General features: G+C 46.9%; 1 protein-coding gene across 1 annotated transcript in view; it reads right to left on the bottom strand.

The window, feature by feature from the left end:
* SNTB2 (syntrophin beta 2) overlaps positions 1 to 16379 on the bottom strand; it is a 39901-nt gene extending 23522 nt beyond the window's left edge. The window contains exon 1 of the mRNA XM_030204649.1: positions 15962 to 16379. Coding sequence (XP_030060509.1) covers positions 15962 to 16376 — 415 coding nt within the window. The 5' untranslated portion in view covers positions 16377 to 16379. The remainder of the gene's footprint in view (positions 1 to 15961) is intronic.
* Positions 16380 to 17095: the final 716 nt, after the last annotated feature.

Below are 17095 nucleotides of genomic sequence, written 5' to 3'. Positions count from 1 at the left end.
CGCATTTGCGAGGGACGAAACCACCGTCGCTAACACTCCTCCCACCCTCCACCCGGCCGGGCCCTCGCTCCTCTATTTGAAACAGCGAGGGAACGCAGCACACAGCTCTGCTGAGCTGCCGTCCTTCCTTCTTCTCTGCCTGTGTTCCGCTCTCGACGAATTTCATCACACGAGGGCGGGACACAGGCAGACAAGAAGGAAGGAAGGCCGACGGCAGCTCAGCAGAGCTGTGTGCTGCGTTCCCTCGCTGTTTCAATAGCGGAGCGAGGGCCTGGGCCGGATGGAGGGGTGGCGGCGGGAAGGGGCTTTCAACCCCCCCCCCCTTTCCTACACTAGCCCGTTTTTACGGGCTCAACGGCTAGAAAATAAATAAATATGCCTCTCATGAAGTTTTCCTTCATTTGAAAAAGGCTCACTTCCTGTATATTAATGCCCCTGAGATACTTAAATCTCTCTATCATATCTCCTCTCCCTCCTCTACAAAATACACTAAGAAAGAGTGACTTTGGAAGCATTTAACAAAGTACTGTTCAGTTCTTTTGTGTACTGACCAGTACTGTGTGAGTCCAATGTAGCAGAAATGTGAAGCATAAAGAAACTCAAGTTTTTCATTCTCAGAATTAAGACAGCAAAGGTCCCAGGGTCTTTACTCGACTCCTGAGGCAGGCCTGTGGCCGAAACACAGATCTGTGTGGAGTCTGCAATAAAGTTCATTTGTGTTCAACTTAGTTGCCCCAGTCTCTGGAGTTATTGGTCCACTTCCCACTCTTCCTTACTATACGATGCCATGATAAAAACCACTCCTCAGAATCAAGGCATTATTTCATGCTCCAATTCCCTTCCCTTTATAGGGTGGTTTATAAATCTTCAGTGGAACTGACCTTCACATATCAAGTAACTAAATGGTAGAATTTACTTCCGTCAAGAATTTGCTGGGAATCTATCTGCGATTCAGGAAATTACTTAAAACCTGTTTTTTTCCACAAATTTTTGGCACTGGAAGTTAGCTTAATTTTATTATGTTTGTAATTCAGGGCACTGTCCCTCTCTTTATTTTGTCTGACCTGCATTGATCTATACTGTACTAGTTTTGGGGTCCGTTTGGCGACAGTGATTATACAATAATCAAATTTGTAGAGTGAAGACACCAAGGAATCAAATGCATTAGCATTCAACTTTCAAAAAAGGGCAGCTGTGATACAATGAGGAACATGGTTAAACGAAAAGGAGTAGTTGCAAAGGTTTAGAGTTTAAATCAGGCACTGATGTTGTTTAAAAATATCTTAGAAGCCCAGACCAGATGCAAACCATTTATTAAAAAAAGGTGGAAGGAAGGTCAAAATGACAACTGACATTGCTAAAAGGAGATGAAAGAGGCTATTCTAGTCAAAAGAATCTTTCAAAAATAAAAAAAATAAAAAAAAAATTGAACCAGGATCCAAATAAAGAAAAACAGGAAGACTAAGCACTAGCAAGTTAGATGCAAAGCACTGGTAAGAAAAGCGAAAAGAATTTGAAACAAGCTTGCCATAGAGGCATAAAAATCATAATAAAATTATTTTTCAGGCATATTCAAAGCAAGAAGCCTGTGAGGAGTCTGCTGGATCATTAGATCATGGAATAAAAAGGATACTCAAAGAGGACAAGGCCATACCAGAGAGACTACTACTACTATTTAGCATTTCTATAGCGCTACAAGGCATACGCAGCGCTGCACAAACATAGAAGAAAAACAGTCCCTGCTCAAAGAGCTTACAATCTAATAGACAAAAAAAATAAATAAAGTAAGCAAATCAAGTCAATTAATGTGAACGGGAAGGAAGAGAGGAGGGTAGGTTACAAGTGGCGAGTGGTTACAAGTGGTTACGAGTCAAAAGCAATGTTAAAGAGGTGGGCTTTCAGTCTAGATTTAAAGGTGGCCAAGGATGGGGCAAGACATAGGGGCTCAGGAAGTTTATTCCAGGCGTAGGGTGCAGCGAGACAGAAGGCGCGAAGTCTGGAGTTGGCAGTAGTGGAGAAGGGAACAGATAAGAAGGATTTATCCATGGAGCGGAGTGCACAGGAAGGGGTGTAGGGAAGGACGAGTGTGGAGAGATACTGGGGAGCAGCAGAGTGAGTACATTTATAGGTTAGTAGAAGAAGTTTGAACAGGATGCGAAAACGGATAGGGAGCCAGTGAAGGGTCTTGAGGAGAGGGGTAGTATGAGTAAAGCGACCCTGGCGGAAGACGAGACGGGCAGCAGAGTTTTGAACCGACTGGAGGGGGGAGAGGTGACTAAGTGGGAGGCCAGCAAGAAGCAGATTGCAGTAGTCTAAACGAGAGGTGACAAGGGTGTGGATGAGGGTTTTGGTAGAGTGCTCAGAAAGAAAGGGGCGGATTTTACGGATGTTGTAAAGAAAGAAACGACAGGTCTTGGCAATCTGCTGGATATGAGCAGAGAAGGAGAGAGAAGAGTCAAAGATGACCCCAAGGTTTCGAGCTGAGGAGACAGGGAGAATGAGAGAGCCATCAACAGAAATAGAAAACGGGGGGAGCGGGGAGGTGGGTTTGGGGGGGAAAATGAGAAGCTCAGTTTTGGTCATATTTAATTTCAGGTGGTGTTGAGACATCCAGACAGCAATGTCAGACAAGCACGCTGAAACTTTGGTTTGGATGCAAGGTGAGATATCAGGGGTAGAAAGGTAGATTTGGGAGTCATCAGCATAGAGATGGTAGGAAAAGCCATGAGATGAGATTAATGAACCAAGGGAAGAAGTGTAGATAGAAAAGAGGAGGGGACCAAGAACAGAACCCTGAGGTACGCCGACAGGCAGAGGGATAGAAGTAGAAGAGGATCCACCAGAGTGAACACTAAAGGTGCGGAGGGAGAGGTAGGAAGAGAACCAGGAAAGGACAGAGCCCTGGAATCCAAGTGAGGACAGGGTATCGAGAAGTATGCTGTGATCGACAGTGTCAAAAGCAGCGGAAAGATCAAGAAGAATGAGGATGGAATATTGACCTCTGGATTTAGCCAGTAATAGGTCATTGGAGACTTTAGTAAGCGCAGTTTCGGTTGAGTGGAGAGGGCGAAAACCAGATTGTAGTGGGTCAAGAATAGCATGTGAGGAGAGAAAAATCAAGGCAGCGGCGGTGAAGAGCACGCTCAAGTAATTTGGAGAGAAAAGGAAGGAGGGAGATGGGTTGGTAATTAGAGGGACAAGTAGGGTTGAGTGAAGGCTTCTTAAGGAGAGGTGTGACCACAGCATGTTTAAAGGCAGCAGGGACAGTCGCAGTGGAAAGTGAGAGGTTGAGAATGTGACAGATAAAAGGAATAAGAGCAGGAGAGATGGCATTAAGAAGGTGGGTGACTGGGCAGCTAAATGGCAGATGACGTTTAATGTGAGCAAATGCAAGGTGATGCATGTGGGAAAAAAGAATCCGAATTATAGCTACATCATGCAAGGTTCCACGTTAGGAGTTACAGACCAAGAAAGGGATCTGGGTGTCGTAGTCAATAATACACTGAAACCTTCTGCTCAGTGTGCTGCTGCGGCTAGGAAAGCGAATAGAATGTTGGGTATTATTAGGAAAGGTATGGAAAACAGGTGTGAGGATGTTATAATGCCGTTGTACCGCTCCATGGTGCGACCGCACCTTGAGTATTGTGTTCAATTCTGGTCGCTGCATCTGAAGAAAGATATAGTAGAATTGGAAAAGGTGCAGCGAAGGGCGACTAAAATGATAGCGGGGATGGGACGATTTCCCTATGAAGAAAGACAAAAGGAGGCTAGGGCTTTTCAGCTTGGAGAAGAGACAGCTGAGGGGAGACTTGATAGAGGTATATAAAATAATGAGTGGAGTGAAACAGGTGGATGTGAAGCGTCTGTTCACGCTTTCCAAAAATACTAGGACTAGGGGGCATGCGATTAAACTACAGTGTAGTAAATTTAAAACAAATCAGAAAAACTTTTTCTTCACCCAACGCATAATTAAACTCTGGAATTTGTTGCTGGAGAACGTGGTGAAGGCGGTTAGCTTAGCAGAGTTTAAAAAGGGGTTGGATGGTTTCCTAAAGAACAAGTCCATAAACCGCTACTAAATGGACTTGGGGAAAAATCCACAATTCCAGGAATAACATGTATAGAATGTTTGTAAGTTTGGGAAGCTTGCCAGGTGCCCTTGGCCTAGATTGGCCGCTGTCGTGGACAGGATGCTGGGCTTGATGGACCCTTGGTCTTTTCCCAGTTTGGCATTACTTATGTACTAGCAAAAACTATTAACCCAAATAGGGCCGTTAAGCCAATAAAAAAAAGCTATCACATCAGATTAGATCAGGGCTTCTCAAACCACTCCTTGGGCCACATCCTGCCAGTCAGGTTTTCAAGATATCCACAATGAATATGCACACAACATCTCTCATGCATATTCACTGGGGAATCCTGAAATAAGGACTAGTTTGGTGTGCCCCGAAAACTGGTTTGAGAACCCCTGGACTTAGATTTACTTCTCTACTCTGGATACAGCAACACAGTTTCACATGAAACATATTTTCAATCAGCCCTAGCAGGAAACAGTTTGTGTTAACATTTAAAAATACAGCTGCCCAAAGGGACTCATTTGTTTCCTTCCTCCTTTAATGCTAAGTGCCCTGCATGTTTCCTAATTATGCATTCAATTTCTAAGCCTGAAATTTTCCAGCTCCAGCAGGACTGCTGTAAGAAAACAACTCTTTCTCAAGTACCGGAAAACTAATGGCTTGGAAATAGCAACAGCAAACCCTTGCAGTGATACCTCCACAAAAAAAAACAAAAAAAACAGGTGCAGGCAGACAGGACAGAAGCAGCCATTTCCCACTAATTCCCCAGAGTCATGTTCAAAGGACAGAGAGACAGTGAAGGCAGAGGTAGCGTCAAACCAGAATTGTACAGGGAGAAGAGAGGAAATAGAACAAAGCCTTCTACAGCAGAGGCAGAAGGGACCAGGAAACATGCACTCTATGCCAGTGAAGTGACAAGTCACGCTCAGCTCTCTCATTCCCTACACACCTCCCTGGCTAGTAAGACTTCAGCCTCATCTACCTTTGCAAGGATAAAAAGATCAGAGTTAATTATGTCAGGAATTTCAATTTCCTGCTCCTGCTCTACACAGAGAGGCTATCCCTGAACATAGGCCTTCATTTAGCCCTTTCCAGGCTGCCAGATAGAGATTCCCTCTTACTGGTACAACTGTCACAAGACAAAAAGGTGCAATGATTATTGTTGCAAAGCACGGATAGCATCATGGCAGGGCAAGGACCCCTAGCATACCATAAGGGCATGGCTGGAACGGGATATAGCCTATAACAGCGTTTCTCACGTCCAGTCCTGGAGTACCCCCCCTTGCCAGTCAGGTTTTCAGGATATCCACAATGAATATGCATGAACTTGATTTGCATACACTGCCTCCACTACATGCAAACCTGACTGGCAAGGGGTACTCCAGGACAGGTCTTGGGAAAACACTGGCCTAAACACACTATTTCTCAAAATACCGCTTTTCTACGACCAACATGCCCCACTAGTCTGGAATGTGAGGCTTCAGGGGCTCATCTGGGGAGCTCTGGCCTCTGTTCTCATGAAAGCGTTTCATTTCCAGTCAATGAAGTGTTCTAGCAGAAGGAATGGAGCTAAATGTGTGGTTGCGTGGCTGGTGCTGACGTGAGCACTTTGGTTTCCTATACCATGGGATGACTTTCCAAGAGCTACTGTGCGATGATGGTGCCCATCTATCCAGGAAGGGTCGGAGTGTCTTTAGCAACAGACTGGTGAAAGTACTAAAGAGGGCTTTAAACTGAAATTGATGGGGATGGGTAATAAAAGGCCACAAATCCATAATTAAGCCTCAGGAAGGTAGGACATTGAATGCCCCTATGGAACAGGAAAAAAAGAGTAACGTCTGGAGACCTTGGTATACCAATGCCCACAGTATGGAAAACAAACTTCTAGATTTCGAGGCTTCAATGATAAAAATAGACTTGGATTTAGTGGTGGTCACGGAGAACCATGACTGGGATATAGCTATACCTGGCTATAATCTACTCAGGAAGGATAAGGTAGGAAAAAAGGGTGGAGGAGTGGCATTATATGCTAAGAATAATATTAAAGTGACAGAACTGCAGGACACATGGGGTATGGAAGAAGCGCTGTGGATTAAACTGGAAACAGGGAAAGGAAAATGTATTTACATTGGAGTAATATACAGGTCACCTTCACAGTCAGAAGAAATGGCCAGAGACTTAATTGAAGACATCCACAAGATAGCTAGGAAAAGGGAAAGGTGATTTCTAATATGACAGATGTTGATTGGGTCATCCAGAAGCAAAGTGATCTTGAATTCCCTACAGGAAGAATTGTTTCAGAAGTGGGTAACTGAACCAACACGGGATAGAGCTATTCTGGACCTGGTGCTTATAAACGGAGAGAATGTTTCTGGCATCTAGTGATCACCAGGAGCCTTCAAAAACGGGACACAGTTTCATTAATCAAGTAACTTGAACATCAATTCTTCCATAAATGACCTGACACAGGCTGTGTTTCAGCACACAGTGCCTGCGTCACAGGTCCCGCTAAATGCGGAATACAGCCAAAGCATACTTTGATCTGTATATCATAAATATGCATGAGATTAATTTGCATACACCGCCTCCATTGTATGCAAAGCTTTCATGCATGTTTATTTATTGCATTTGTATCCCACATTTTCCCACCTATTCGCAGGCTCAATGTGACTTACATAGTACCGTGGTGGCGATTGCCAGTTCCGGTATAACAGATACAAAGTGATATAGTACAAGGTTCATGTGTGATAGACACATTGGGGAATATGGAGGAAGGATTGAATTTTGTCCAGGTCGGGTAGTAGTTTCCTTGTGTTGCAGGATCGAGGCATTTAGGTTGGGTCATTGGGCTATGCCTTTTTGAATAGATTAGTTTTTAGTGATTGCCAAAATTTTAGTAGATCATGCGTTGTTTCATGGTGTTTGTTAGTGCGTTCCATAATTGCGTGCTTATGAAGGAGAAGCTGGATAGGTTGATTTATATTTAAGTCTTTTGCAGCTTGGGTGATGGAGGTTTAAGTATGTATGTGTTGATCTTGTAGTGTTTCTGGCTGGTAGGTCGATGAGGTCTATCATGTATCCCGGGACCTCGCCGTAGATGATTTTATGAACTAGAGTGCAGATTTTGAAGGCAATACGTTCTTTGATTGGGAGCCAGTGTAGTTTTTCGTGTAGGGGTTTGGCGCTTTCGTATATTAATTGTGGGTATCCTGAAAACCTGAGTGGCAAGGGAATACTCCAGGACCTATGTGGGAAGGCGGTAGACCTAGAGGACATGAAATGAGATTGAAGGGGGCAGACTCAAGAAAAATGTCAGGAAGTATTTTTTCAGAGATAGTGGTGGATACTTGGAATGCCCTCCCATGGGAGGTAGTGATGAAAATGGTAACAGAATTAAAAAATGCGTGGGATAAACATAAAGGAATCCTGTTCAGAAGGAATGGATCCTCAGAAGTTTAATGGAGATTGGGAAGCAGAGCTGGTGGTGGGAGGCGGGGATAGTGCTGGGCAGACTTCTATGGTCTGTGCCCTGAAAATGGCAGATACAAATCAAGGTCAGGTATACGTATAAAGCAGCACATATGAATTTATCTTGTGGGCAGACTGGATGGACCGTACAGGTCTTTCTCTGCCGTCATCTACTATGCTACTGCTAATTTTTAAACACCATTCATGCTGTAGTTAATCTTAGAAGCCCAGATCAAAAGTAACCTATGCAATTCAAAAGGACAATGGAACACCAAAACAGAGTAGACACAATTAAATGGTGATGAAGAAACTATTAAGGCCAAAAACTTCATCTTTAAAAAAATAAAAAAAGGAAGATTGATGCAAATGGAAACACGAAAGAGCATAAAACACTGGCATGTTAGAGGTAATGTTTAGGCATGACAAAAAGAAAAATAAAAAAACACATTGAAAATAAACTCGCTATAAAGACAAAAACTAAAATGAAATTTTCAAGTACTCTGAAGAAAAAAAAGCTGAGAAGAAATTGGATGGACTGTTAAATGACCGAGGAGAACTAAGCCATCATAAAACTAAAATTAATTCTTTGCTTCAGGCTTCATTAAAAAGAATGTCATGGAGATATTCATGCCAGAAACATGCTGATGGTGCTTCATTTCCTCTGAGTCATCACATCTGGATGACTGGAAAGTGTCATGGAGCAGAAAAACTCAAGAGTAATGAATTACCAGAACTGGATGGAACTCACAAATGAAACTGCAGACCTATATATTATAGATTATTGGTCTGAATATCATTAAAATCAGTCACAGCACCCGGAAATTGGAAGGTGACCAACACAACACCACCAGCCTTTAGAAGGTATCTGAGGAAGTTAAAGTGTCAAGGGGTAAGAGAATGTCCTATTAGGGAATGGGAACTTACAAGATAGGAAACAGACTAAATGATCAGTTTTCTCAATGGAGAAAGGTAAATAGTGCAGTTCCCCAGGGATTTGTACTGGGATCCAGGGCCAGATTAACACTATATTGAACTCTAGAGCAAACATTCATTATGTAGGTCCCTACCATGCCCCCCCCCCCCCCCCCATTTACTTTGTTTTAAACATCCTCTCCACAGAGTCATGTTCACTCTTTCCTGGCCCCCTTCCCCCCAGATCACCTCTCCAGAAGTAACATGGGGAAACTGAACGGCCTAGTTCCAGGTCTGGCGCCAGCATAGCGACTGTGCAAGCACATGCTTCAAGTGGAGTGATTACAACAGAGGGCTGAAACCTGTGAAGCTGGCAAAGTTGCTTTCACTCTCCATTGCCTCAGACTTCCAGTTACATAAGATCTGTTGTCACAGGGTCCGGTCATTCTTCTGGATTTGGATAGTTTCCGTCTTGCAGCCTGGCTCTTGTGAGGGCTGCAGTAACTAAGAGAGGTTTTTTCCCGCTCAAGTCTTTCTACTATGCTTCTTTGAATTATGTGCGCACCTGGAGGATATCTGACGAATGCTGTAAGGAGTTCAGTCTGTCTTTAATTCTTTAATTTTAGATTTTTGGCGGCGAGGTTTTGACAAGGGCCTTGCTTTACTTATCTTACAGAGCAGATTGCGGCATTGGCTTGTTTTCGCGGTCGTGTCCAAGGTAAACCTCTTTCTTCTCATCTGGATGTGGAGTGTCTTTTGAAAGGAATTACACTTCTTCGGCCTCCGTCTCCCAGTTCTTTTCCTCGCTGGGATCTGAATGTGGTGTTTTTGGTTTTAACTAAACCTCCTTTCGAGCCTTGGTCATCCTATTCTCTGAAAGACTTGGCTTTGAAGACAGTATTTTTCGTGGCCATTGCTTCGGCTAGGTGAGTTTCGGAGTTGCAGGCATTGTCCGGTAGTTCGTTGTTTTGGAGTCTTCTGATGATCGGGTTCCTGTTACTCAATCGGTAGTTTTGCCTGTACTAGGTTCTTTCTCCGGTTCTGCACACCAGCGTCTTCCGTGGTGTTTGGATATCAAGTGAACGTTGTAACACTATATCAAGTCTACGGTTGACGTTCGGCATTCTGGTCGTGTGTTTATTCTGTTTGGAGGCCCGCGCATAGTGTTTAAGGCTTCTAAGCCCACTATTTTTTCCTTGGCTTAAAGGAATGATTGCTTCAGTTTATAAGTCCTTTATTTCTCTTTGTATTAAAGAAATGATTGCCTCAGTTTATCTTTTTTCTGGGGAATCTGTCCCAGAGCAAGTTACGCCTCACTCTACAGGTGGTCAGGCTGCCGTTTGGGCAGAGCGCTGTCTTGTGCCTCCGGAAGACATTTGTAGGGCGGCAACCTGGTCGTCTTTGCATTCTTTTTCTCAGCATTATCGTTTAGATGTTCTCAGCCATGGTCAGATTGCTTTCGGAGCAAGCGTTTTGTCGGCGGGACTGCTAGGGTCCCTCCCATAATTTCACTGCTTTGTTACTTCCCATCAGTCACATTCTGGGCTGGTCCGGAGGGACACTAAGGAAGGGTAAATTAGACCTTACCTGCTAATTTGCTTTCCTTTAGTCCCTCCGGATTGGTCCAGATCCCTCCCTTTGGATAGCTTTACGTTCATACGTTACGGTGTTTTTTCTTCCTTATTGGAGCTGTGTTGCTGTTTGGTAGTTTAAAAACCAAAAAAAAAAAAAAGGGAAGGCGGTAGAACTAGAGGACATGAAATGAGATTGAAGGGGGGCAGACTCAAGAAAAATGTCAGGAAGTATTTTTTCACGGAGAAAGTGGTGGATGCTTGGAATGCCCTCCCGCAGGAGGTGGTGCAGATGAAAACTGCTGCTCTCAGCTATGTCCCATTTCTTTTATAGAATGAGGTTTGGGGTTTCTCAGACAGGAAGCCACAGCTTCTCAAAACCCCAAGCTAGACCAATTGCCGAGTCTGCTCCTGCTGGTTTGTGCAGGGTTGCAAAGCCAAACAGCCTACCAACTCTCCTGCAGGCCCAGCACTGCTGCTTTATTGTCCAGCCTTCAAACAGCTTTGGCCTGCTGCAGAAAACTGTAACTCACTTTCAGCGTTTCAACAGTGAACTACTCTTCAGTTTCTTCTCACTTTCATCCAGCCCACATCCATTTATCTATTTCTCCGTCTCGGGACTCAGTACATGGGATGACTCAAGCAAAGCATCCAGCACTCCAGAACACTCTTTTCAAACAGAAAAACACAGCTGGCAAATCATATTGCAACTAGAACTCAAGGGATGCACAAGGCTCAGGAGGAGAGACAAAGAGCACCTTCCCCTCATTAGCAACAGCCCCAAGTCTGCAACTCTGCAATCAATGGAGCAGGAAAGTATTATCACAAGGCTTGGAGGAGGAAAGAGCAGAGGCCAGCAACCAGGGCTCAAATCCCACTGCTGCTCCTTGAGATCTTGGGAAGTCACTTAAGCTTTACTCAGTAGGATGTCATAACACACTGGTGGGCTGACTACCAGCAGGAGTTCAAATCTCTAAGGATCAGAAGGTATTTCATCAAAGGAAATAAATGCAAACTCTAGCTCTGCAGAACCAGCCTGGGAAGAGTGGATGGATGCTCACCAGACATTCAAATATTACAAAGCATTAGGGAGTGGAGGAGTGGCCTTATGGTTGGTCTTGCAATCCAGAGGTTCAAATCCCACTGCTGCTCCTTGTGATCTTGGGCAAGTCACTTATCCCTCCATTGCCTCAGGTACAAACTTAGATTGTGAGAGAAATATCCAGAGTACCTCAATGTAACTCACCTTGAGCTACTACCGAAAAAGGTGTGAGCAAAATCTAAATAAATAAATAAAGATTCTAGAATTCTAAAGAATAACAAGATTCCATGCAGAATTTCAAAGTATAGCAACATTCCATGTAGAACCCCAAAGAGTAACAAGATTCTGGAATCCTAAAGAGTGACAAGATTCCATGCAACATTCCATGTAGAACCCTAAAGAGTAGCAGTAGTGGAGGAGTGGCCTAGTGGTTAGAGCACCAGAGGTGGCCGGTTCAAATCCCACTGCTGCTCCTTGTGATCTTGGGCAAGTCACTTAACCCTCCATTGCCTCAGGTACAAACTTAGATTGTGAGCCCTCCTGGGACAGAGAAATATCCAGAGTACCTGAATGTAACTCACCTTGAGCTACTGCTGAAAAAGGTGTGAGCAAAATCTAAATAAATAAATAAAGATTCCATTCAGAATCTCAAAGAATAGCAACATTCCATGTAGAACCCCAAAGAATATCAAGATTCTGGAATCCTAAAGAGTGACAAGATTCCATGCAACATTCCATGTAGAACCCTAAAGAGTAGCAGTAGTGGAGGAGTGGCCTAGTGGTTAGAGCACCAGAGGTGGCCGGTTCAAATCCCACTGCTGCTCCTTGTGATCTTGGGCAAGTCACTTAACCCTCCATTGCCTCAGGTACAAACTTAGATTGTGAGCCCTCCTGGGACAGAGAAATATCCAGAGTACCTGAATGTAACTCACCTTGAGCTACTACTGAAAAAGTAGTGAGCAAAATCCAGATAAATAAATAAATAACCGCTGCGCAAGCGGCAAACTTCACATAAAAAAAGGAAAGTTCTAGAGGAGAGACTGAAGGTTAACTTTAGAAAATTTCGCAGAAGTGGTAGTGGTGGTGCATAGAGATTAAAAAAAAAAACAACAGCAAAAGAATTGCAGATGACTGGTCACGGCAAAGCCAGAGGCCAACTGGGCAAACTAGATGGGCTCATGGTCCTCCTGTATCAGCCATCATTATCAAAGCATACCCTACACAGGCACTAGCATGTTGTCTTGGGAACTTAACATTTCCAGTGGGACAGTCCACATTTATTCCAGTCACACTTATCCTTGAAATATATCCAGCTGTAAACTATGCCAAAACGTTTCACAGAACCCCACAGTCATTCACAAACAAAAAATATTCAACATTAAGGAATCCTTCACGTGCTCATCTTCCAATGTGGTATATATCATTCAATGTAAAAAGTGCAAGGAAGGCTGCTACATTGGAGAAACCAGTCAGATGCTAAAGAAGAGATTTCATTTACATAGACACCATATGAAAAATGCTAGTACCAACCAGGATGTCACCTCACACTTTACCAGTGATTTTATGGTAAGAATCCTAAAAGGGAACTTATACAGGAACTTAATGAAGTCAGAATGATTAAATATTTTGACACCCACCAGACAAGACTTAACAAAGATCTGGGTTTTCTAGCCCATTATAAACCATAAAATTGTACTGCTTTGTCACCCTCCTGTCTCCATACATATCTCACCTGTCCCTCTTCCTGTCTCTCACCTATCCATCCCCATCCTGTTAGACTGTCACTGGAATGCTTTGATGTTTCACTTATATATACTGTCATCTACCAACATTTGCTTATTTCCAATCTGACGAAGAAGGGCAACCTTCGAAAGCTAATCAAAAAATGTATTAAATTATGTCCAATAAAAAAAGGTATCATCTTATTTTCTTTTCAATGTTTTATTTCTATTGATTACCTTTAAAAGTGGACTAACACGGCTACCACACCACTCTAGTCACACTTCTAAAACCCAGCTTTAACTGGACATTTTTTAACTGTGTCGTGCTTTTATTATAAACACAGAAGCATAAGGCACAGCCAGTAAATTCAATAATCACTTGTTTTATCTGAACTCTTGCATCCCATCTATAAAGACATTTCTTACCCAGTCTAAAAAGTGGCAACAAGGATACAATAGTGAGAATGATTGTCTTACTTTTGAACAAATGTTGCAGACTGAGTCCTTGTAAACAATCTTTCTTGCTTCCTTGGCACTGACTTTCAACAGCATGCTCAATCTTTTGCATTTTCCATCCTTGGAACACATCTGGCTGAGAGGCCCTGAGCAGGGAATAGTACTATATAGCAGATTTCAAACAGCCTCCTCTGAATTCTGCTACAGTTCATGGTGTACCAAGAAAACCTGAGGATGGTGTGCTTGCTTGGACACTTCCTCTGCTCAGGTTACCAGCTCAGAGCACTGTTTTTGATCAACACCTTCCAGCTCAAACCAAAGTCACTATATGCTCTCATTCTCACCTACCACCAAGTTATCCCCATTTCTGTTTTTCTTACAGAATCCCTCCATCACAGTGACAACAAGGGACCAGATTTTCCTTTCAGCGAATGATGGCCAAATCTATCAGCCACCCATTAGTTGCTAGATAAGCTAAATCAAACATTTGTTCTGAATGGCAGAGCTCTGCATTGTCCCTATGCCACAACCCCCCTCCTGACCATTGCACTGCTATAACACAGAGGCCTCCATAGCATAGCAGACAATGGGTTTATCTTGTTGGGCAGACTGGATGAACCCTACAGGTCTTTGACTGCCATCATCTACTATGATAGCAGCACAGATCTCCCTCCAGGCTCCTCCCCTTCAGCAGCCCAGTCCCCTCCCCCTACAGTACAGTGCTCCCTCCAGGCTCTTCCCCCTTCAGTGGCAGCAGCAGCAGTCACCCTCCTGCAAGCTCCCCCCCCTTTAGTAGTGGCAGTCCTCCCTCCAGGCTCCCCCCCTTCAGCAGAATCAGCCCAGTCCCCTCCCCTTCTATAGCAGCACAATCACCCCTCCTCTAGGCCCCTCCCTCTTCAGTAGCAGCACAGATCTCCCTCCAGGCTCCTCCCCTTCAGCAGCCCAGTCCCCTCCCCCTACAGTACAGTGCTCCCTCCAGGCTCTTCCCCTTTCAGTGGCAGCAGCAGTCACCCTCTTGCAGGCTCCCCCCCCCCCACACTTTAGTGGTGGCAGTCCACCCTCCAGGCTCCTCCCCCTTCAGTAGAATCAGCCCAGTCCCCTCCTGCCTTCAATAGCAGCACAATCACCCCTCCTCTAGGCCCCTTCCCCTTCAGTAGCAGCACAGTCCTCCCTCCAGGCTCTTCCCCCTTCAGTGGCAGCAGTAGTCCACTCCCACTCCTGCAGGCTCCGCCCCCTTTAGTAGTAGCAGTCCTCCCTCCAGGCTCCTCCCCCATTCAGTGGCAGCAGTGGTCCACTCCTGCAGGCTCCTCCCCCTTTAGTAGTGGCAGTCCTCCCTCCCCCAATTCAGTGGCAGCAGTGGTCCACTCCCAGGCTCCTCCCCCTTTAGTAGTGGCAGTCCTCCCTCCCCCAATTCAGTGGCAGCAGTGGTCCACTCCCAGGCTCCTCCCCCTTTAGTAGTGGCAGTCCTCCCTCCAGGCTCCTCCCCCAATTCAGTGGCAGCAGTGGTCCACTCCCACAGGCTCCTCCCCCTTCAGTAGTGGCAGTCCTCCCTCCCCCAATTCAGTGGCAGCAGTGGTCCACTCCCACAGGCTCCTCCCCCTTCAGTAGTGGCAGTCCTCCCTCCCCCAATTCAGTGGCAGCAGTGGTCCACTCCCACAGGCTCCTCCCCCTTCAGTAGTGGCAGTCCTCCCTCCCCCAATTCAGTGGCAGCAGTGGTCCACTCCCAGGCTCCTCCCCCTTCAGTAGTGGCAGTCCTCCCTCCAGGTTCCTCCCCCATTCAGTGGCAGCAGTAGTCCACTCCCACTCCTGCAGGCTCCTCCCCCTTTAGTAGTGGCAGTCCTCCCTCCCCCAATTCAGTGGCAGCAGTGGTCCACTCCCACAGGCTCCTCCCCCTTCAGTAGTGGCAGTCCTCCCTCCCCCAATTCAGTGGCAGCAGTGGTCCACTCCTAGGCTCCTCCCCCTTCAGTAGTGGCAGTCCTCCAATTCAGTGGCAGCAGTGGTCCACTCCCACAGGCTCCTCCCCCTTCAGTAGTGGCAGTCCTCCCTCCCCCAATTCAGTGGCAGCAGTGGTCCACTCCCACAGGCTCCTCCCCCTTTAGTAGTGGCAGTCCTCCCTCCCCCAATTCAGTGGCAGCAGTGGTCCACTCCCACAGGCTCCTCCCCCTTCAGTAGTGGCAGTCCTCCCTCCCCCAATTCAGTGGCAGCAGTGGTCCACTCCCAGGCTCCTCCCCCTTCAGTAGTGGCAGTCCTCCCTCCCCCAATTCAGTGGCAGCAGTGGTCCACTCCCAGGCTCCTCCCCCTTTAGTAGTGGCAGTCCTCCCTCCAGGCTCCTCCCCCAATTCAGTGGCAGCAGTGGTCCACTCCCACAGGCTCCTCCCCCTTCAGTAGTGGCAGTCCTCCCTCCCCCAATTCAGTGGCAGCAGTGGTCCACTCCCACAGGCTCCTCCCCCTTCAGTAGTGGCAGTCCTCCCTCCCCCAATTCAGTGGCAGCAGTGGTCCACCCCCACAGGCTCCTCCCCCTTCAGTCGTGGCAGTCCTCCCTCCCCCAATTCAGTGGCAGCAGTGGTCCACTCCCACAGGCTCCTCCCCCTTCAGTAGTGGCAGTCCTCCCTCCAGGCTCCTCCCCTTTCACTATCAGCAGCCCAGTAGGTCCACAGAAGCTCCTCCCTCCCTTCCTATAGCAACGCCACCCCCAACGCATCGCCGGCTCCTCACCCTCCAGCAGGACGTCCTTGCCCGCCTTCTTCAGCGCCTGCACGGCCTGGTCGTGAGTGGCGAGACGGAGGTCGGTGCCGTTAACGGCCAGGATGGCGTCTCCCACTCTCAGAGCCCCGCTCCGTTGCGCCGCCAACCCCGGGAAGATCTTGGAGATGAGGATGGGCATCCGGTTCTCTCTGCCGCCCTTGATGCTCAGGCCCAGCCCGCCCGCCTCTTGCTTCAACACCCGAACCGAGCGCACCGGCTCCGCTTCCCACAGCCCGTTCGGGGCCCCGCAGGGCGCCTCTTCCTCCGCCGCAACAGCCGCTTCCGGGTCAGAGGTCAGCGTCAGGCTCTGGCCGCTCAGCTCAGCCGCCACCGGCATCCAGCGCTCGCGCAGAAGCAGCTCCAAAAGCCCGCTCTTCCCGGCCATGCCGGCGGCGGCAGCGGTGAAATGAAACGAGGAAGAAGAGCGGGCGGGGGGCGGGACTCTCTCGGTTATACATTATGCAGGAGGGGCGGAGCGTCGTCTTCCCACTGCGACTGAGGGACTTCAACAGGAGGACGGGGAGGCGGGGCTCTCGCTTATGAGGGGCGGGGCAGTGCCTTCAGCAACTAAGAAAGAAACCGTAAAAAGAGAGAGGGAGGCGGGGCTCTCGTTATGCATTATACATGAGGGGCGGGGCAGTGCCTTCAGCAACTAAGAAACCGTAAAAAGAGAGAGGGAGGCGGGGCTCTCGTTATGCATTATACATGAGGGGCGGGGCAGTGCCTTCCCGCAATTACTGCTAAGAGAAACCGTAAAAAGAGAGGAAGGGAGGCGGGGCTTTCGCGTATGCATTATACATGAGGGGCGGGGCAGTGCCTTCAGCAACTAAGAAACAGTAAAAACAGAGAGGAAGGCGGGGCTTTCGCTTATGCTTTATACATGACAGGCGGGGCAGTGCCTTCCCGCAACTACTAACAAACAGTAAAAAGAGAGGGAGGCGGGGCTTTCGCTTATGCATTATACATGAGGGGCGGGGCAGTGCCTTCCCGCAACTAAAGAGAGGGAGGCGGGGCTCTCGCTTAGGCATTATACAGGAGGGGCGGGTCGCCGTCTTCCCACAGCTACTGAGCGACTTCAGCAGGAGGACGGGGAGGCGGGGCTCT

Source organism: Microcaecilia unicolor, chromosome 5 (genome assembly GCF_901765095.1).
Source record: "Microcaecilia unicolor chromosome 5, aMicUni1.1, whole genome shotgun sequence".
NCBI classification, from domain to species: Eukaryota; Metazoa; Chordata; class Amphibia; order Gymnophiona; family Siphonopidae; genus Microcaecilia; species Microcaecilia unicolor.
This window is presented reverse-complemented; position numbering and strand designations above follow the sequence as displayed.